Raw genomic sequence first — 23,266 nt, 5'->3', positions numbered from 1 at the left:
TAACGACATCGTCAGTTACGACTGCGGTGAGCACGGGATCATCGTATTGGAGGGTGGATCAATAGAGAATGTCATCTGGTCAGATGAATCACATTCCTCGTTAGACCAGATCAGTGTTCATGTCCAGATATCTCGCCATCTAGGTGCATAGCTACTTGAAACACGCACCGCACCACGGATGCAGGCTGGTGGGAGCAGTATTATGCTATGGGGGACATTAACCTGGGCTTCCATAGGACCTGTGGTAGTAATTGAAGGCACCATCATATCTGTGGACTATGTGAACATTATTCTAGACCACCTGTGTAGCTTCACGCTTGATGTCTTCCACGACGGCGATAGTATCTTCCAACAGGATAACTATCGATGTATCAGGCCAGGATCGTGCTACAGTAGTTTGAGGGTCATGATAGAGATCTCAAGTTGTTCTGAGCACCAAATTCATCTGGTCTGAACCATATGGAGCACATCTGGGAAGCTATCGGGAACCACCTTCACAGCCAGAAACCACAGGCCCGTGATTTATGGCCCTGGTGCCACATACCTCCGGAAACCTAACAAGGATTTGTTGAATCAATGCCGAGCAGAGCCGCCTCTGCGCTGCGTTTCAAAAGTGGACCAACACACTATTAAGCTGGTGATCATAATGTTTTCGCTAATCAGTGCAGATATCTATAAACATGTTCCACAAATACGTTGGAGCATAAGTGTGTGAGGACATGAAATGATATGATGACAATGGTTCAGTCGTGTGTAAAGCAAGTAGCAAATTTCAGTTAGTATGGTTCGACATTGGGGAGCTACAATTGTAAGTAGGCTGTTTAGGTTTTTATGTTGGTAACGCCACGCAGCGCGCTGTATGAAAATCACTGGCTGTGCTGTGTGCAGTCTGTGGCTGGTTGGCATTGTTGGAATATTCGCTATTGTAGTGTTGGGCAGTTGGATGTGAACAGCGCGTAGCGTTGCACAGTTGGAGGTGAGCCGCCAGCAGTGGTGGATGTGGTGAGTGAGATGGCGGAGTTTTGAGAGCGGATGATCTGGACGTGTGTCCATCAGAGACAGTAAATTTGTAAGACTGGATGTCATGAACTGCTATATATATATTATGACTATTCAGGTAAATACATTGTTTGTTCTCTATCAAAATATTTCATTTGCTAACTATGCCTCTCAGTAGTTAGTGTCTTCAGTAGTTAGAATCTTTTATTTAGCTGGCAGATTGGCTCTCGCTGTATTGCCGTAGTTCGAGAAACGAAGATTTTTGTGAGGTAAGTGATTCATGAAAGGTATAGGTTATTGTTAGTCAGGGCCATTCTTTTGTAGGGATTATTGAAAGTCAGATTGCCTTGTGCTAAAAATATTGAGTGTCAGCTTATTGATGATCAGAATAAGTAGAGAGAGAAATGTCTGACCACGTTCGGTTTTGCCCAGCTATTTGAAAATCAAATAACGTAAGGGGTTTACCAGCACAGTAATTCATAAATTTTTCTAAGGGGATGTTTCACAATTTATGTATAAAAGAAATTGCTTGAAAAGTTCTTTTACGAGCTGCACTGGGAACTACTGTAGTGTGCAGGGTTTAGATTGTATTGTGTTAACGATGTACGTGGAGCATCTAAAAAGGTCAGTGTGACTGGCCACAATTTTATGCTACAAAAATGCTGAAAAATCTGTTTGTGAAAGTCTGCTTAGAAAGTTTGTGGGACAGGTTCTCACTGAAGAATAGACAGATTTCTATAATCTCTCCCTTAGCGTTCTGGTAGGAATTCTAATGTTAATCTAATTCAGTTTGTGAACGGAACGAATGAAAGGCCTTAGTGTATGATTTAATGAAAGTAAAATACAAAGGTGTTAAGTCATACATACCTAGAGGGAATATACAGGCAGCTATACGAAAGTTAAAGAATGCTCTGGAGGAAAGCGAAGCAGCTGAATAAATATGAAGACCTCAGATGGCAACCCACAACTAAACAAAGGAAATCAGGCTGGAAGGTGGAAGGAATATACAGAACGGCTATTCATAGGAAACAAACTTGAAGACGATGTTATTAAAAGACAAGAGGAAGGAGATGAATGTGAGATGTAAAATATGATATTGCGAGAAGGACCTGACAGAGCATTCAAAGAGCGAAGTCAAAACTAGCCACCTGAAATGGACTATATTCCCTCAGAGTCAGCAAGACCTTTGAGAAAATGAAGCATTCCAAAAGTATTCCACCAGCATGCGAGATACATGTGAGAGGCGAAATACTTCAAGTCTTAAATGAGAATGTAATAAAAGCAATTCCAAATGTAGGAGGTGCTGACAGGTGCGAATGTTACTGAATTATCAGTGCAGTAAGTCATGGTTGCAAAATAGGCAGGGCAACAGAAGAATGGAAATACTGCTAGAAGCCGTTTTCGGGAAAGGTCAGTTTGGTTTCCGGGGAAATGTAGGAATATGCGAGGAAATACTGACCCTACGGCTAATTTTAGCAGTGTGACTGAAAAAAAACAAGTTTTAAAGCAAATTTAGAGAAAGTGTTTGACAATCTTGACTGGGACACAGTCTCTGAAATTATGAAAGGAGGAATAAAATACAGGGAAAAGTTATCTACAACTTGTATGGAAACGAGAGTGCAGTTATATGAGACAAAAGGCATGGAAGAGAGGCAGTTAAGTAAGAAGGCAGTAAGACAGAGACGTAGGCTATTCCCCATGTTATTCAGTCTGTACATTATGCAAACACTACGCCGGCCGGTGTGGCCGAGCAGTTCTAGCCGCTTCGATCTGGAACCGCGCGACCGCTGCGGTCGCAGGTTCGAATCCTGCCTCGGGCATGGATGTGTGTGATGTCCTTAGGTTGGTTAGGTTTAAGTAGTTCTAAGTTCTAGGGGACTGATGACCTCAGATGTTAAGTCCCATAATGCTCAGAGGCATTTTGAGCAGACAGTAAACGAAAGCGAAGAGGAATTTGGAAAAGGAATTAAAGTTCAGGGAGAAGGAATAAAAATTTTTAATTTGGCCGATGAAATTGTAATTTTGCCGGAGATGGCAAAGGTCTCCCTTTAAACGGAAAGGATAATGTCTTTAAAAAAGTTCATAAGATAAACATCAATAAAAGAGAAACAACGGCCATTGCTGCATCTGGCGGAAACTAAGTCTGCAGTTCAGAAAAGGTCGAGGAAGGGTCCAAGAATCCTCTTACGCAAACTCTGCAACTGGTCCTTCCGGTATAAGAGCGTCCAACAGATACGTCCCGGGGACCCTAGGTCAGTTTGTAGCTGGTCGCAGAACCAAACCTAGCGATATTAAATGTATACTCTGTTCAAAATTACTTAAGGATTGACATCTGTAGGAAGTAGTAGTGTGAGGTTCATGGCGGACATACGGCTCGTATTCAGCCAATCTTATGAGATCAGTAGCCACTGCCAACACCGTCAGTTGTCAAACATTAGCCTCCATCACTACAACACTTTCTCTGGCACTTTGCTTCAGGTTCAAGCTCACTGTTGGTAGTTCGTTGGCTCTGTGCTTTTGTTTGTTATCGTTCCTTATATTGACGCGAGTTGTTTTTACTTTGTTTCGTTCTGCTGAACAATGTCAGAAGAAAGTTCGTCAAATTTTATGAGTGGAAACGTTCGACGTTGATCTCATAGTGTGGGAACTGTGGTACTACTATAGTCGAGCGAAAGGACTCGCATGTTACGCGTCTACTTCGAGAAAGAAAAATTTAATAGAAGCCCTCTTATCCCCGTGAAGAGATAATCGAAAGAAGTGGGGCAGAACTGAATACAAATAAAAAAATTGTAGCAAATATTGGCAAGGATATGTACGAGAAGACAGAGGAAACTGGAGAAGCCGAGCGGGATTAGCCGAGCGGTCTTGGGCGCTGCAGTCGTGGGCTGTGTGGCTGATCCTAGCGGAGGTTCAAGCCCTGGCATGGGCATGGGCATGAGTGTGTGTGTTTGTCCTTACGATAATTTAGGTTAAGGAGTGTGTAAGCTTAGGGACTGATGACCTTAGCAGTTAAGTCCCATAAGATTTAACACACATTTGAACATTTTTGAAACTGGAGAATAACAGGATTTGAAGACTACGGGGAAAGGGATGCATGGATGAATTGATTACCAAAACATATTCAGCTGTTGAGGATGTTAATGACTGTATCGCAAAAAAGGAACATCTGTCAGTTTGCTAATTATTGACCACCCTTAAGAGAACCGAGCGTTTTCAACGTAGTCGCAAGTTTATAGTTATCCACGACCTCGGCTTTTAATATTGACGTTCCTTTAGCCATGAGCTGTTGATGGACAGGGCAAATACTCATAGATGCCTGGCTGATCTATAAACCTGGTGATCTGTATCGAACTGAAACCAAACAGGCGACCGTTTAGCTCTTGACGTGAGAACTGGCGGAGCATTGCGCCGTCACTTTTGACTCAAAGTACAGGGGCTGGACAAAAATATGGAAACACTGTGAGAACTGCGTGCTTGAACATAAATGTAGAGGCTAGCAAAGCCTGCAGGTTGCGCTGTTGTATTGGACCACGAACGTCAACTGTGCAGTATCCTCAATATGTTCCAAGTGCCAGTCGTGGCCAGAACAGTGTTCGGCCGGCCGGGGTGGCCGAGCGGTTCTAGGCGCTACAGTCCGGAACCGCGTGACCGCTACGGTCGCAGGTTCGAATCCTGCCTTGGGCATGGATATGTGTGACGTCCTTAGGTTAGTTAGGTTTAAGTAGTTCTAAGTTCTAGGGGACTGGTGACCTCAGATTTTAAGTCCCATAGTGCTCAGAGCCATTTGAACCATTTGAACAGTGTTCTGTTTAGTTGTGAGCACATTTTGTCGGAGCTAAGTGAATTCCATCGTGGGAAAATTGCTGGTGCTGTAATGGTGGGTGTTTCCGTAACCGAAGAAGCCGAAGTTCTTGATGTTTCAAGAGGTACTGTATCGAAGATTTATACCGTATACGGGCAAAGCAGAAAACATCATCCGCTAAGTCACAGAAGTGTAGAGTGACCGCGACAGGCGGTACTGAAAAGGACTGTGACGATAAATGCAACGACAGCTGCAAAACTCGCTGTAGAACTGAACGTTGCGCTCGCGTACCCTGTTAGCACCAAAACATGAAGGGAACTCCATAAGCAGGGAATCGCAGGGCGAGATTGAGTTCCAGACCAATTCATCTCTGACGCAAATACCTGTAACATGGTGCCGAAGCCATAAAATCTGGAATTTGGAGCAATGGAAGAAGGTCATTTTGTCGTATGAGTCTTGTTTACAGCTTCTGGCCGAGTTTACGTCCCAAGAGTGAAACAGGAAGGGGATTCAGTGATGATTTCCCGTGGTAACTCTGCTCGTTTGTATTACTGCCAAGGACTATGTGACCATTTTGGCTGATCAGGTCCATCCCATGGTACAACGCTTGTTCTATAATGACGATGCTGTGTTCCAAGACGACGGCTTGCATAGTCCAGGACTGGTTTAGTGAGCATGAGGATGAACTGTCGCGTCTCTGGTGACCGCCGCAGTCAGAGGATCTCAGTAGTACTGAACCTTTGCGGTCTATTTTGGGGAGAAGGATTGTGATCGTTACCCACCTCCATCATCGTTAACTGAACGTACCACTATTTTGCAGGAAGAATGGTATAAGGTTCCATTGAAAACGATACAGAACCTGTCTTTATCCACCCCCGAGACGGCTGGAAGCTGTTTTGAATGTCAACGGGTTTGCTGCGCTGTATTAGGCATTCAAGAGTGTTGTGTTTGTTGTCTTTCCGTATTTTTGCCCAATCTCTGTATCTCCCCTATGTTAGAGCTCCTGTCTATTTATTCTTAAGATAGCATTCATATAATATTTACAACTAACTTCAATAACGAGAAAGTTTGCCCCCTCGAAAATTCACTGTCATCGAAACTGTAATTTCGCAAACATTCCGCGTATCACCATTAAAATGTGTTGCCGTAAATAAAATTAATGTTAAAACATAGAGAAGTTCTTGCAGAACACAGAGCTGCCTGTGACAAGCCCTAAGTCATTTTGAACGAAGTATAGTCATCGGAATGTAAATTACTGGAAAGTGGTAATAGACACGTAGGATAGGAATACTAAATATGGATAACAGTGTAAAAACCGAGGGAGGTGGCGCAGTGGTTAGCACACTGGACTCGCGTTCGGGAGGACGACGGTTCAAGCCCGCGTCCGGCCATCCTGATTTAGGTTTTCCGTGATTTCCCTAAATCACTCCAGGCAAATGATGGTTCCTTTGAAAGGGCACGGCCGACTTCCTTCCCCGTCCTTCCCTAATTCGGTGAGACCGATGACCTCGCAGTTGGGTCTCTTCCCCCAAAACAACCCCAACAACCCCCAACAGTGTAAAAATAATGTATTAAAAAGTCCGACAACTCCTGATTTATTATACAAACCTTACATTCAGAAATCATAGGAAAGTGAATTATGCTGGTGAACAGGGCACAAAAAAAAAAAAAAGAACACCGCAGTGGAAAAGGTTTTAAATAGGATGAGATCAAATTTTGTAAAGGTGCATCCGGAATAACACACTTGATCCATCTCCACTAGGCAGAAAATTGGTAACAACTACAACAAAAGAAAAAGTTGAAGTTTGTATCGACGAGCGCCCCACAAAACTGCTTATTAAGGAGCTGGGGAAACACAGCGACATGGTCAGTGTGTTGCACCATCGAGACATTACATACACAAGGATCGAAATTCGCAGAACGAGACGTAGGTATCATCGGAAATTGCCCAGACCAGGACATCCGATCAACACAAACACAATGAGGGATTGTTACTGGAAACTTCCTCACGAGTTACGTCACTGTACTCGACTCCGCTGAACACGAATGTTCCAGCACAGAAATTTGCTCCCAATCGAAGACATTGGTTATCGTCGTTGTTTTGGTCTTTAGAACGAAAACTGGTTTGATACAGTACTCCATGCAATTCTATTCCGTGTAATGCTCTCAATCTCTGCATAACTACCGCAGTATACATACATTTGATCCTGCTTGTCTCCACCTACCATTTTTACCCTCCACACTTTCTGCCATTGCCAATTTGCCATTGTCTTGATGCCTCAGGATGTGTGCTATCAGTCGGTCGCTTCTTTTTGTGAAATTGTGACATATTTTTCCCCTATTCGATTCAGAACGTCTTCATTTGTTATTCGATATATCCATCTACTCTTCAGCATTCTTCAGTAGCACTACATTTCACAATCTCTGAACTGCTTATTGTCCACGTTTCACCTCCACACAAGGCTACACTCCAGACAAGTATCTGCAGAAAGACTTCACAACACTTAAATTGAAATCTGATGTTAACAAAGTCCTCGCCGGCCGGAGTGGCCGAGCGGTTCTTGGCGCTAGAGTCTGGAACCGCGCGACCGCTACAGTCGCAGGTTCGAATCCTGCCTCGGGCATGGATGTGTGTGATGTCCTTAGGTTAGTTAGGTTTAAGTAGTTCTAAGTTCTAGGGGACTGATGACCTCAGAAGTTAAGTCCCATAGTGCTTAGAGCCATTTTCAACAAATTCCTCTTTTTCAGAGATGCTTTTCTTGCTATTATCACCTTGAATTTTATATCCTCTCTACTTCGGCCATCCTCAGTTATTTTACTGGGCAACTAGCAAACTCATCTACTACTTCTGGTCTCTCATTTCCTAATCTAATTTCCTCAGCATCCCTGATTTAATTGTATTACAGTGCAGTAACCTTGTTTTAGTTTTGTTGATGTTCGTATTATACTCTCTTTTCGGGACACTATACAATGTAGCTTTCTGATGTAGTGGCCAAGAGAAAATCGTGGATCTGCTGTTAGTTGTGGAGTTCGGGTACTGGTGCTAACTAGAGATTTGGGCAAGTTACAAAGCTTGTGATCATCTAAAAATAGCGAAGTTCGCGCGATTTGCCTGTATCAAACCTGTATTCGAACTGAAGGCCACATTTTCACCCTATCACCCTATGTCACGCAAGTTGCACGGTTCACAAAGAGTATAAGAGGGTGGAGACAAGCTGTAGTTACCTGCAATGCGCCGGTGCTGAGGCCGTTGGGAGAAGTGGCGCTGGCCACGCTGTTTGGACTCCTGGCTTCGAAGTCCGTGCGGCAGGCGGCCAAGCCATCCACCTCGTCGCTGATGTCGCCGTTCATCAGCCCGTCTGCAACAACCGGGGCTGCGTTTTAGTCTTCCGTCAGCTGGTCACGCTACTGTTGCCTCAGGCAAGGCCTGGGCTCTGCGGTTTCTACGGGTCATCTGGCCAGGTCCGGCAGGAATGCGAAGAGAGACCTTCTGGGAAGCTCGTGAACAAAGGAAGCGGTCAGGAAAGGACAGGCGCTCTGTCTGGCGGCTACTTCAACCCTCCGACCATCCCCTCCGAGCCCCTCCCGTAACCCCACCTCCAGCCCCCTGTAATTTGTCATGTAGCAGCGTCGCTGTCGACCGACGGTGGATGTCAGTGTGGCTGCGTCCCCTTACAGTGTGCCGAGCCAGCCGAGGTGCGACAGAAAAGGTGGGGGGACGGAGGGTTGCCGTCATTTAGCCGTAAAGACGCGGTGGGTCACATTCCAGTCTCAGTTAACAATGGCGTTGCCATGCTGCGTACAACGCACGGGAAATAGTGGACGCCCTCTAATTACCCACAGACTATATAGTACAAACTTATATTTTCATTCAGTAATTAACTACGTTGAGCAAGCAGTAAAGGAAACAAAAGAAAAATTCGGAGTTGAAATTAAAATCCATGGAGAACAAATAAAACTTTGAGGCTCGCCGATGACATTGTAATTCTGTCAGAGACAGCAAAGAACCTGGAAGAGCAGCTGAACGAAATGGACCGTGTCTTGAAAGAAGGATATAAGATCAACAAAAGCAAAACGAGAATAATGGAATGTAGTCGAATTAAATGCTGCAGGAATTAGATTAGGAAATGAGACGCGTAAAGTAGTAAATGAGTTTTGCTATTTGGGGAGCAAAATAACTGATGTTGGTCGAAGTAGAGAGGATATAAAATGTAGACTGCCAATGGCAACGAAAGCGTTTCTGAAGAAGAGATTTTTGTTAAATCGAGTATAGATTTAAGTGTCAGGAAGTCGTTTCGGAAAGCATTTGTATGGAATGTAGCTATGTATGGAACTGAAACGTGAACGATAAATAGTTTGGACAAGAAGAGGATAGAAGCTTTCGAAATGTGGTGCTACAGAAAAATGCTGAAAATTAGATGGGTAGATCACATAACTAATGAGGTATTGAATAGGATTGGGGAGAAGAGGAGTTTGTGGCACAACTTGACTAGAAGAAGGGATCGTTTGGTAGGGCATATTCTGAGGCATCAAGGGATCACCAATTCAGTACTGAAGGGCAGCGTGGAAGGTAAAAATCGTAGATGGAGACCAAGAGAGGAATACACCAAACAGATTCAGAATGATGTAGGTTGCAGTAGGTACTGGGAGATAAAGAACCTTGCACAGGATAGAGTAGCATGGAGAACTGCATCAAACCAGTCTCTGGACTGAAGATAACAACAACAGCAATTAACTACGAGATGGAACCTGTGCAACAGCAGTCTGTCCTTAAGAACGAGAAAATCGTGTTATGTGTTAGCAATTTCATAGGAGTACGGGGGAGAATGAAACTCATAAAATGGTTCATAATGAATACAGACAACAACAACAAAAATATAATCTACACGCTACATACTTCGGAATGCGGTCTTGTCGGAACGCCAGCAGATACAACATCTGCAGGTAGCAGCACAGGAGATAACATGTATCCAGTAAGAGAATAACAAGCGCAGCAGATAACTGCTCCACGGTAGCACAGATAATGTTATGTTTCAATATCATAAGGTTGGAGAGGAATCGGAAATCACCTTGTAGACAAGCTGTTATAATACGGCATGTTGTTCAGCTGACGAAGTCAAAGAAAATTCATATAGCTTAAAGTGAAGAATAGTGAATGGAAGAGTTCAGTCACTAGGCAGATCGACGCTATCGCTTCTTGAATGATTGTTAACCATAACTGCGAAAGCAAAATATCTTGATATCCGGTGATAACTCATTATCCAACGCACAGCGGTATTTGAAATCATTGCGCTAATTTGTAGTTGTATATGTCTTACATTATTCATCTCACGCATTATTGTCATATTTATTTGTACCTTATTATACGGGGAGTTCCATTGATCGTGACTGGGCTAAATATCTCACGAAATAAGCGTCAAACCAAAAAAATACAAAGAACGAAACTTGTCTCGCTTGAAGGGGGAAACCTGATAGCGCTATAGTTGGCCCGCTAGATGGCGCTGCCATAGGTCAAACGCATATCAGCTGCGTTTTTTTAAAAATAGGAGCCCCCATTTTTATTACATATTCGTGTAGTACGTAAAGAAATATGAATGTTTTTGTTAGACCACTTATTTCGCTTTGTGAGAGATGGCGCTGTGGTAGTCACAAACATATGTCTTACAATTTTAGACGAACAGTTGGTAACAGTTAGGTTTTATAAATTAAAATACAGAACGTAGGTACGTTTGAACATTTTATTTCGGTTGTTCCAATGTGATACATGTACCTTTGTAAACTTATCATTTCTGAGAACCCATGCTGTTACAGAGTGATTACCTGTAAATACCACATTAATGCAATAAATGCTCAAAATGATGACCGTCAACCTCAATGCATTTGGCAATACGTGTAACGACATTCCTCTCACCAGCGAGTAGTTCTCCTTCCGTAATGTTTGCACATGCACTGACAATGAGCTGACGCAGGTTGTCAGGCGTTGTCGGTGGATCAAGATAGCAAATATCCTTCAACTTTCCCCACAGAAATAAATCCGGGGACATCAGATGCGGTGAACTTCCGGGCCATGGTATAGTGCTTCGACGACCATTCCACCTGTCATGAAATATGCTATTCAATACCGCTTTAGCCGCACGCGAGCTATGTTTGAAGTACATCGCCATTCTGTCATGCAGCGAAACATCTTGTAGTAACATCGGTAGAACATTACGTAGGAAATCAGCATACATTGCACCATTTAGATTGCAATCGATAAAATGGGGGCCAATTATCTTTCCTCCCATAATGCCGCACCATACACTAACCCGCCAAGGTCGCTGATGTTCCACTTGTCGCAGCCATCGTGGATTTTCTGTTGCCCAATAGTGCATATTATGCCGGCTTACGTTACCGCTGTTGGTGAATGACGCTTCGTCGCTAAATAGAACGCGTGCAAAAAATCTATCATCGTCCCATAATTTCCCTTGTGCCGAGTGGCAGAACTGTACATGACGTTCAAAGTCGTCGCCACGCAATTCCTGGTGCATAGAAATATGGTACGGGTGCAATCGATGTTGATGAAGCATTCTCAAAACCGACGTTTTTGAGATTCCCGATTCTCGCGCAATTTGTCTGCTACTGATGTTCGGATTAGCCGCAACAGCAGCTAAAACACCTACTTGGGCATCATCATTTGTTGCAGGTCGTGGTTGACGTTTCACATGTTGCTCAACACTTCCTGTTTCCTTAAATAACGTAACTGTCCGGCGAATGGTCCGGACGCTTGGATGATATCGTCCAGGATACCGAGCAGCATACATAGCACACGCCCGCTGGGCACGAATAGCCATACATCAACACGATATCGACCTTTTCCGCAATTGGTAAACGGTCCATTTTAACACGGGTAATGTATCACGAAGAAAATACCGTCCACACTGGCGGAATGTCTCGTGATACCACGTACTTATACGTTTGTGACTATTACAGCGCCAGCTGTCACAAAGCGAAAAAAGTGGTCCAACTAAAACATTCATATTTATTTACGTACTACACGAATATGTAATAAAAAATGGGGGTTCCTATTTTAAAATACGGCAGTTGATATCCATTTGACCTATGGCAGCGCCATCTAGCGGGCCAACCATAGCGCCATCTGGTTTCCCCCTTCAAGCTAGACAAGTTTCGTTCTTTGTAGTTTTTTTCGTTTGATGCTTATTTCGTGAGATATTTGGCCGGTCACTATCAATGGACCACTCTGTATATGTAACATGAACAAGGGGAGTTGGGCATTAATGACGGTATTGTGTCCACGGCAAGGAAAGCCTCTCAAAAGCCAGAGTGTAGTCGATTTCTTCCCAAATACGTGTTCAACTACTTTAGAGACATATGTCATAGAGAAAATAATTATAGGAATGCAAAACGGCAGGAGGGAACACATGTGACTGACAGCAGCTACTGTTTCAGTTATTCCCTGCCACAAAGCAGAAAATAGACCAACATTGATAATTTGAAAAGGATGGGAGAAGCCAGGGACATTTGAATATTTGAGTCGGGTCGCGAGGTGGGGTCAGGTGATTCTATTGGAAGGACGGGTGAAACCCGATACGCCACACTTATCGCAAACCATCAAATTAAGTTACTTTTGAGTTTTGCTTTGCACACAGATGCATCATGAGGAATATCGACTGTATTTAATGATCTCGCGGTATCGTGATCATTGGAGACAGAACACAAGTTCAGGTGAGTATGAGTGGTTAAGGAAACTGAGGACGGTCAGATGAGGATCTGAGCCCTGCCTCTCCCGTACAGGAGCCCAGTACCTTAACCATAGTGTCACCTCGCTCGGGAGTAATTATATTACATCTATGCTACGGTCGCAGGTTCGAATCCTGCCTCGGCATGGATGTGTGTGATGTCCTTAGGTTAGTTAGGTTTAAGTAGTTCTAGAGGACTGATGACCTCAGATGTTAAGTAAGTCCCATAGTGCTCAGAGCCATTTGAACCATTTTCATTACATCTATTTCTTGCACAATATTGCGTATTTAGAACCAAAAGTAAAACTAATTTTCTCGTATTCCAATGTAGGGAAATTAACTTTTTTTAAAATGAATATACGAGAAACGTTTTGGTATTACTGTCTTCTAGTAAAAACTATGAGGAAAGAGAGAGCATTGCCGAATCAAGACATGCGGCAATACAGAAGTTTTTGTCCACGCATGTAGTGCGATGTGCTCGGATTTTTAATTCACCTTCAAGGCACACTCGATGCAAGCAAAGAATGACCCTCAGGAAAATAAAAACACAGAGTTCTAAGAGCTAGAGAAAATCGGATGTGCAGTTCATTATGAATAATATCACCAGAAGCATTCGTTTATTTTTTATTTACGTAAACTATCGCGTAAATAAATGTCACTTACATTCCGACTATGAATACCTCCGCGTTTGTTGTCAGTTATTGAACACTGAGCTCACACTACAGTTACTTCGGTATGATAAGGGAAATTGTAATTTAAACTATATTCTACTGACATACATGGTGTTCGGAAATTCCCGGTACCACAGTCACGCCCGCTGACGGCGAAGGTACATTTTCCTGAAGCCGTTGCTTAATTGTGGCGGAAAGGGTATGCGATGGAGTCGGACGTTTTGGAGAACGATCCTGATAAAGGCGACGAGCAGCTCTTCCATTACCGTGAGCTTTGCCATTCAGAAGGATCATTTCGGTATATTCTGCAAACGTGTACTCAACCGTGATGGTCTAAATACTCACAGACATGCGAATGAGGCTTGAATCAGGTCAGAGAGGTAGTACAGACGTCAAATAACATCAGCCGATCCGACGTAACCAACCTCCACCATGACTACCCTGTTGCATACCTACCTAGCAAACATGTTTTCAAACAGCTGTAGCACGGAAACTGTACGTTTCCGGACATTAATTCATGTTCAAAATATTATGTATTCACTCCCCTCTAGCAGTCCTAGAATTATGTAATAGGAATTTTCGAACACTCTGTGTGTGACCTACTGTAATATTCTTTTCTGATAATAAAATAAATCCAGAAATAATTTAACTAGAGAATTATACAATTTTACTAGACCACTTCCAAAAGATTGCCACCCGGCAGCTGTCTGTTCCACACCACATCAATATGTTTTTTGTTGGTGTTGTACCCGCAAAAGCACTGGAGTCTCATTAATTAGTGGTGTGAATAACGTAAGTATTAGGCTATACTTGGTTTCTTTACGATGATAACGAGAAAGTTACTCGCCCTGTTTCATAAATGACGTTGAGAGCTTTTCGTGTATTGTGACACGTTCCGCAGCTACGTAGTTAAAAGTGTCAACTAGCTCTTCACAGTAGTTTTGCTCATTAGAATTTTTAAACAAATTGTACTGAAAATCTTTAAATGGATAAATTGTAAAACCGTGCTGTCATAAAATTCTTTGTTTTGGACCAAAGTTGGAGCAGGTTTGTAAGGAATCTTTTCCCAGTATTTAAGAAATATATGACAGAAGGCAAATGTGGCCGTACTTCTCTCGATGATGATGATGATGATGATGATGATGATGATGTTGGTGAAGGACTTCCAAAACTACGACTACGTCCGATACCATCTACAAATTACACAATGTAAGACTGAACGATGGGTGAGTAAGCGTTTGTGAAACAATTGACGCTAAAGGCATACCAGAAAAACGACTACAGTAATATTTACAGGGCGTAACCTTGTGCAAGTAGGTGCTGCATTTTGCAGGAAGGCGGCAAAAAACAAATGTTTTATCGATGTCTGGGACATTTCAAAAAGAATTCAACTGGTTTTGTGGGCCCATCGTGTCACTAAAAAAATGAAGCACCCACTGGAGGGAATCCAGTGCGCTTGAACTCGAAGTCGTTTTAATCTGTTGGAACTGGTGTGGCCACTTTTCTCTGAGGTGTGAAACAATTTATTTCTATTAATTACTTCAAAACAGAGGAAACGATAACTATCTAACATTACTCAAGTCTTCTAGAACAAATGAATGAGGAACAAGTGAGCAGAGAGCTCGAATTCAAACGAAAGAAATCATCCTTCGCACAGCAATGCACATGCCCACAAAAGACATTCGACTATTGGAAATCTAGAGGACGAATTATCGAATTATTCATTCTGTTCACCATACTTGATACTTTCCGATTTTCGACGTGCTCAATCTGAATAAATTTGTTATTGAAAAATAAAGAGATTATGACACCAGTAGATGGATACATTGATAACAAGCAGATGGATGGAATATACTCATTGCAAAAACCGTAAACAAAGGATGTTGAACTCAGAGAGAACTGTACGATATTGCAGTGTCTGTGTTATTCCGAATTGTGATATAGGAACAGGCACTGTGGCGACTACAGCCGTTATGAAATACATGAAATGTATTCGCAGTTGGGAATATGGACAACCATCAGCTGTATGTGGAATGACGACAGTGCAAATTTGTGCTGGACTGGGAATTGAAACCAGGATTTCCCACTTATCGCTAGCAGTCGGCTAATCGTTTGCCTACCCGGGCACAACTTACGGCCAGACCCAAACTTCATTATGTCATGTGTCTACAACCTCTACTGGTACACCCATTTCAGGGGAGACATTACACCTGAAAGTCACTTGAAGGAACCATGCATCGTAATTCGGGATAACATAGGTACTGCAATATCGTATTTATCCGACCCCGGGCAAGTGACTTTCGAGTATAATGTCTCCCCTGTACCGGTTGTATACGTAATGTAAGTAGGCTGTTTAGGTTTTTATATTGGTAACGCCACGTAGCGCTCTGTATGAAAATCACTGGCTGTGCTGTGTTCAGCCTGTGGCTGGTTTGCATAGTTGTTGGCTATTGTAATGTTGGGCAGCAGGATGTTAACAGCGTGTAGCGTTGCGCAGTTGGAGGTGAGCCGCCAGCAGTGGTGGATGTGGGGAGAGAGATGGCAGAGATTTGAGAGGGGATGATCTGGACGTGTGTCCATCACAGACAGTAAACTTGTAAGACTGGATGTTATGAACCGATATATATTATGACTTTTGAACACTATTAAGGTAAATACATTGTTTGTTCTCTATCAAAATCTTTCATTTGCTAACTATGCCTATCAGTAGTTAGTGCCTTCAGTAGTTTGAATCTTTTATTTAGCTGTCAGTAGTGGTGCTCTCTTTATTGCAGTAGTTCGAGTAACGAAGATTTTTGGTGAGGTAAGTGATTTGTGAAAGGTATAGGTTAATGTTAGTCAGGGCCATTCTTTTGTAGGGATTTTTGAAAGTCAGATTGCGTGCGCTAAAAATATTGTGTGTCAGTTTAAGCACAGTCATGTACAATTTTTGTAAGGGGACGTTTCAGTAATATATGTACAAGAACAGGTTTTAGGCTCATGGTTGACGACATGTGGAAGTTTGTATGTGGCTCTGAGTCGTGCTTGGGTAGCCAGTTGGCAACGCTCGTGATAAGCGGGAAATCCGGGGCGAGTCCCAGTCTGGCACAAATTTTGATTGTCGTCATCGCATTATACAGGTGGTGGTTGTCCATATCCGCAACTGCGAATACATTTCATATATAAAAGAGAACTGAATCAAAAATAGAAAAAAATACAAAAAAAAGACTTTCAGTGCTAGAACTAGAACTTTAAAGCTTATCCTTGAATTAGATTTATGACATATGCACAATACAAACGGGAAGGGTACTGTTGGAGCGCAGGACTCCCAGTCTGGAGGACTGGGTTTCTATTTGCGTCCGCCCGTCCCGGTAAATGTTTTCTGTGGTACCCGTAAATACGCTGCTTGACAAAAAAATTAAAGCACGCAGAAGATCGGATGTCGTTGTAACTTCGTATACATACACACACTATCAGCGGATACGAAAATGATTACAGTGGCAAATCTCTAGTGTTGTTTGTGTGTAGTGTTGTTACCAGGACTCGTACGGTGTATAACTGGCGCGAATAGCGTCGGGTGTTGAGTGATCTCTGTGAAGGACAGGGAGACGCCGCGGACTCACATGAGACAGCTTCATCACTATCTGACAGTGTTTAAAAGATGTGTCATTGGGAGTCTCCATGTGGCCGGCTGGTTGAATCGTGCAATATCCATCTTTGTGGGGCATTCGGGAGTGACGGTGGTCCTACTGCATGGGAACGCAAGGGCAGGCATAAGCGCCGACAAGATTCTGGTCGACCACATATGACTGAGAAGAAAAGAAAATCGTCGTACTGTGCACCATGCACATCGAAACCACTTAGGATTAGCCGAGCGCTCTAAGGCACTGCAGTCATGGACTGTGCGGCTGGTCCCGGCGGAGGTTCGAGTCCTCCCTCGGGCATGGGTTTTTGTGTTTGTCCTTAGGATAATTTAGGTTAAGCAATGTGTAAGCTTAGGGATTGATGACCTTAGCAGTTAAGTCCCATAAGATTTCACACCCATTTAAACATTTTTGAAACCACTTCACATCTGGGCCTGCCATCCTAGAACAAATAATAGACTGAAACTTCCTGGCAGATTAAAAATGTGTCCTGGATCGAGACTCGAACTCGGGACCTTTGCCACTCGCGGGCAAGTGCTCTACCGTATATTTTTTATCTCATTATTGTTCGCGACCGTTCGTTGAATTTGTTTGGGCGGACGTCCGATGACACTCGTTTAGGTTCTACGTCGATCCATTTACTCAGTTTTTTGTTACAAAGGGTAGCTAACCGTCTGACCCAACACGCTGAGCTACCGTGCCGATGTCGTCTGAGCCACCCAAGCACGACTCACGCCCCGTCATCACAGCTTTACTTCTGCCAGTACCTCGTCTCCTACCTTCCAAACTTCACAAAAGCTCTCTTGCTGGCTTCTGTAAAGTTGGAAGGTATGAGACGAAACACTGGCAGAAGTAAAGCTGCGAGGACGGGGCGTGAGTCGTACTTCGGTAGCTCAGACGGTAGAGCACTTGCCCCCGAATGGCAAAGGTTCCGAGTTAGAGTCTCGGTACGGCACACAGTTCTAATCTGCCAGGAAGTTTCATATCAGCGCAGTGTGAAATTCTCATTCTGGGAGTAATAGACTCCTTACAACATTCTGTGTCGTCCCAAGCCATTGATTGCAGGCTAGCAGTAGCCGGACTAGGGAATTACCGTCCTATGTATAGGTTTCCCTCAACACCACAACACAAACGGCTGCGACGGATGTGGCATCGTGGCCGGGAAGCATGGGATGCTGATGAATAGCGTAGCGTTGTGCTCAGCGATAAACAACTGCTCTCCACTGCCCCAGATAATCATCGTCGCCGAGTTTGCTGGCGACCTAGGAAGAATTCTCATTTTTCCCATGTTTTAGAAAGGCCCAGAGGTGTTACTACTAGCGATATGGTGTGGGAGCCGACGGGAATGACTTCAGGTCACGGTTAGTAGTGAGTAACGGAATTCTGATGGCACAGCGGTATGCCACGGACGCCCTGCGTCCTCGTGTGTTGTCTCTCATGTGAAAAAATCGTGGTGCGATTTTCTAACAGGGCAATGCCCGTCCACGCATGCCACGTGTGTCTAAGAACTGCCTGCTTTATCTTGAGTTACTACCGTGGGCAGCAAGATCCTCATATCTCTACCCCCGATAGACCATTCTGAGACCAGCTTAGATGTCAACTCCTGTCCAGTGGCAGTATCTAGGATATCGAGAATGTTACAACTGTTGTGGACCATCTTGTCCCAGAAGAGGATGCAGCGGCTTCATCACACCCTTCGCAACCAATCAGCGCACGCATCCAGGCCAGAGGGGGTGCAACCTCATTCTGCAACGTTCTTTGTAAATTTGGCTCGATAATGTAATCACTGAAACAACATCACATACAATCTCAACCCGTGAAGTTTCATTTCGTTTCCTCCCCCCCCTTCCTTTTTTGGTCAGGTAGTGTAGCTGCTGGGACGATTCCTTTGAAAACGGCACGGTCTGTTTGCTTCGCCATTCTTGCACTACCCGAGCTTGTGTTTCATATTAATTTATACGACATTAAATACTAATCCTTCTTCGTCTTGGGAAAATCTAGTACTAATAGATTATCCAACATCTGTATGTTTCAGTGTTAAAAACTGTAAGAAAATAAGCATGGAAAAGATAATGCAACAAGAATAAAACTGACGATCCAGTAGAGAAAGAAACCTGCATAGCCCTCAGCACTAGCCTACGATGGTTCTGTTTTGTAAATTTTGATGAGTGATTGCTATGTATCTTGATGCGCTGAACCATAAGATGATCTTTCTTCCGTTCCATCATGTTAGAATTTTTTGCAACTCAAAATCTGCCACATGAAAAATATGTCAAAAAATATCACAAGTATGAGACTTAATGACTGAGTGAAACAGTTTCTTTCATACAAATCGCATATTTGCGGCTTACAATAGACAACAATATAACAGAATACAGGAGATAAGGAATTCACAGTTATAGTCTCTGTGTCTGTCGCCGTTTCTTTGAACCAGGCATGCTCTGTTTAAGGCTTGTCCGTGCATGTGCTCTTCTAGGACCATCTCGGTGCAACGTCCAACAATAGTCAGTCATCTCTGTTGTACTACATCGTCCTTCGTAAGGCTTCTCCGTTTCTTTGTGTGCTGATGAAATATCTCACCCAACTCTTCACTAAAAGCACCCAGATTTTCAGGAAAGCAGTCTAAATGTCAATGTAGGAAATTAACCTTCAAACTCAAGGAACAGCCAAAATTTTAGTACTTCTGCAGCATAGCCTCAGCGGTAGACTTGAAATTCGGATCCTTTTTGCTGCCCAGAAACTTGGTTACTACTTCTATAAGGTGACCCAGGTTTCTTTTTCACCATCTTCCATTTCTTTTTCAAAATTTCTATCTTTGCAAAATTTTCTCAAGTCTAGACCCTTAAGGGGACAGTGTATGTCCTACGCCGCCAGTGCTAAATTATCGAACTTTGTGACCCATTATCTTGGAAACTTTTGAAGACACCAACTTATAATTTTCCAAAATTATTGACTGTACATTTCTAAATACACTGAACTAGAATTATTACTAAAACTGTATTGTGGGGCATGTTTTCTTTTTTTTCTTCAAACACTGAATTTTTTGACAGAATTTTGTAAATAAATGAACCTAAAAACAAAACAACTAAGGATATTTTAATTATCCTAGTTCTATATATGTTGAATCTCACATTTGGCATACTGTGAAAATTTCATGCCTCTACCATCAGTACTTCTTTAGAAAGCGGGTCATTTATTGCAAAAAATGTAGTTCAGAGATATTGACGTTTAAAACGTTTTAATTACAAATTCTAATAGAGACTTACATTTCTGCGTCTTTTATGCACTCGTATTGCCCTGGCCCATAGTCTGTGTCCTTTTCAGTCTCACAACAGCCCAGTGCTTGACTCCCCCTTTTCTTTCTTGATTCTTTTGTAATTTGCTGAGCAGTTAACTCTGCTTCACGTGCATGAAGCTCATTCAGTTCCCGCAATCCTTTAGCTGTGTTCTGTTCAAATCTTACCTCCTAACTTCTCCAGAACCTTAAGTCTTTCATAGTTCCCACCACTAAAAGTTAGTACACCATCAGACACTGCAAACTTTAGAGTCATAAGGCCAACAAATACATTTTTAGCCATACGGTACCACACAACACAATTGAAGGACTCCTTCACATTCTGGGTCTTCGTATGTAAACACTTCTTTAGAAGCTCAGTGTTGGCCAAATCTCTGTAAACAGGGTTTGATTGCCTCCATTACCGCCAAAGGAAGAGAATGTTTGTGTGTAAATTCACGCAGGGTGCCAGAAAACTCAGCTTGCCTAAATTTACACGAAGTGTTTGGTGAAGATGGACCCAAAGCATGACATGGCTTTTCATCGTTCGATATTCGATGAAAGAAAGAAAATGCAGGTCTCACATATCTGTTACCTGCAAATTTGCGTTTCTTGAAGTTACTTTTACTCTTAGTCATGTTATTTACGTATAAAAAAGAATAGAAATTAGCTTACTACAAAAATAGCTGATAATCAACTACCTTCAATGAAAACTACTATCACAAACAAAGGACTGGTTTGTTTATTCGTAATGCCAACTTCTGGGTCGTAGCAGTAGCCACAAAACAAAGCAATTCATAGCCTTCTAGACTGTGTAGTTCCCAAGATATGACTCTTCAATTGTGGCAGTATATGTGTAGCCACGAAATTTGAAAGTCACACGTCAACATTCAAAATATTTGAAGGTCTCACAATCGTCTGATTTTAATGTATTATACACCAAAATGTTCAGGAAAGACCAAAATGCATTTTGGAGTAGAAAACAGAAAATGTCAAATTTCAACTAATTTCACGTACAATGTCCCTTTAAAGCACCTTCTTTTAGTTTTTCGGTCGATAAGGCTGTAAATTTGTTACAAATGTCCTGGAGACATTTACCATCTTTTGGTAAAGCTTTTACAAATTGCTTCATCAAGCCTAATAATACGTAGAGGTGGAAGGAGAACTTTCGTCTATTCGATGATAGGTTTTTGGAACACATTTTTTACTCCATGTTCCAAGGTAGCTCTTTGTCGTCCGTACTTCTGTTTCCAATTTTTTCCCCGTCTCTGCTATCCAACTCACATGAAAAACAAGGAAACTTTGTGTATCCGCCTTGCTGTCCATGGATCATCCATATTACTTTCAGGTCACCACACATGACGCACTTACGACGGTCGTACTTAATTTTCTGGAGAATAAGTTATTAACTGACGTACCCCTCTTTTAAGTGTACAGAATGCCCTAGGCGTATTGACGCATATTCGTTCCCGTTACGAAGCAGGACAACTGCCTTCAATTCGATGAATCGATGTATAGTCTCCAGTCAGTGCCTTCGTCGGGAATGTTGCATGTCTTTAACCAGTCCACACACCTCATTGTAGAATACGAAGTGTCCTTCTTCCGAAAAGTGTGGAATAAAATCTTTTTCTCTGTACCATAGCCAGGAAAACGAAGAGCCAACTGCGAGCAAATTTTTATTTTTAAGCCTTGAACGAAGCAATTCTAAATCCTTTTTGGTGAGCTGTAAGTCGCGAATCAGATAGTTCAGTTTATGTAAATGGTTGTGGTACAGATTTGCCAGGCTCGCACTCCTCTTTATTAACCTTGTTTTCTTCACTTGATTTAATTTCTAACTACTTCAGGTAAATGCTCGGCTGCATAGTCACTGGTACATTTAGACCGTGAGGGACAGAACATGGCAGATTTAGCTAGACGATATTCTTTTTATTTTTTTACATTGAATTCTTGAATACCAGTTGAACAAGAGTAACAGTCACCAGTTGTTCGCCATTTGACCACGTCTCAGTCGTTAAAAACACGTGTAGCAAACATTGTGGGGTACCCAAGTTTTGTCCTGATCTCCTACTTCCACACCGAAATACGCGAGATACACTTGCTGCACAAACGATGTTACATCTCATTTTTGACTTGACCCCATTAACTCACCCAAATATAAAAACAGGAATCCGCAGACTTTTTATAGCCTCTTGACGCTATTTCGACCACTACATGTTTGCTGTTTAGCATATAACCGCTGATATATATACTTTTGATCACGGACGGTATGTACGAACGGGTGCGCCAACACTGACATCTGAGATGTACAACACGTTTTATGACGAAAGTGCTGTCCTCTGCCAGGTCATGATGTCACCGATTGTTTTCATCAGAAACCGACAGATGGCAGTATTTTCTATGTATTTAAATCTGTCATGACGTCTTATATATGTGATATTTTTCCATATGTATAACACATTTTGACAAAGTGTGGTTTGCAAAAGATTCTGACTCGATGGAAAAAAATTAAGACCATTTTTAGGATGCAACGCTCAAACATACATAGGAATCAATCATCAAAAATTGAAAAACATGATACAACCAAAAAATGCAGGCCTGTGTAATCATTAAATATACGAAGAAATTATTACGTTAATGGAATCTTCTGTAAACAGTTAGTAGAAAAATCGAGTATGTCTGTATGATAATACGTAATTTGTTACATGAGTTTTGACTTGGATGCCCTCTGCGCTACAGTCTGGAACCGCGCGACCGCTACGGTTGCAGGTTCGAATCCTGCCTGGGGCATGGATGTGTGTGATGTCCTTAGGTTAGTTAGGTTTAAGTAGTTCTAAGTTCTAGGGGACTGATGACCTCAGATGTTAAGTCCCATAGTGCTCAGAGCCATTTGAACCATTTTTTGATGCCCTCTTTAGGAAACAGTTGACTGTCGTCGTCCATGTCGTTATCGTGTTGGTAGAGACAATGCAGTCAAAAGGAATGATGCGAAAACACTCGGAGCGAAAGCTAAGTTTGATAAAAAAAAACAGGACTTGTTAGAAAATGCTACAGGTAAACAATGAATAACTGTAAAATGCATTAACTCACGAGCACGTACTGAGTGAAGGCCGTAACTGACGGACGTAACCTCATATCGTTCACTTTAGAAACAAATGACGATA

At 42.5% G+C, this 23,266-nt stretch overlaps 1 protein-coding gene across 1 annotated transcript in view; it reads right to left on the bottom strand.

The window, feature by feature from the left end:
- LOC126297996 (KN motif and ankyrin repeat domain-containing protein 3) overlaps window positions 1-23,266 on the bottom strand; it is a 381,284-nt gene that overhangs the window by 166,106 nt on the left and 191,912 nt on the right. Inside the window, exon 5 of the mRNA XM_049989312.1 lies at window positions 8,027-8,160. Coding sequence (XP_049845269.1) covers window positions 8,027-8,160 — 134 coding nt within the window. The remainder of the gene's footprint in view (window positions 1-8,026; window positions 8,161-23,266) is intronic.

The sequence above is a fragment of the Schistocerca gregaria genome, chromosome X (assembly GCF_023897955.1).
Source record: "Schistocerca gregaria isolate iqSchGreg1 chromosome X, iqSchGreg1.2, whole genome shotgun sequence".
In the NCBI taxonomy this organism is placed as follows: Eukaryota; Metazoa; Arthropoda; class Insecta; order Orthoptera; family Acrididae; genus Schistocerca; species Schistocerca gregaria.
This window is presented reverse-complemented; position numbering and strand designations above follow the sequence as displayed.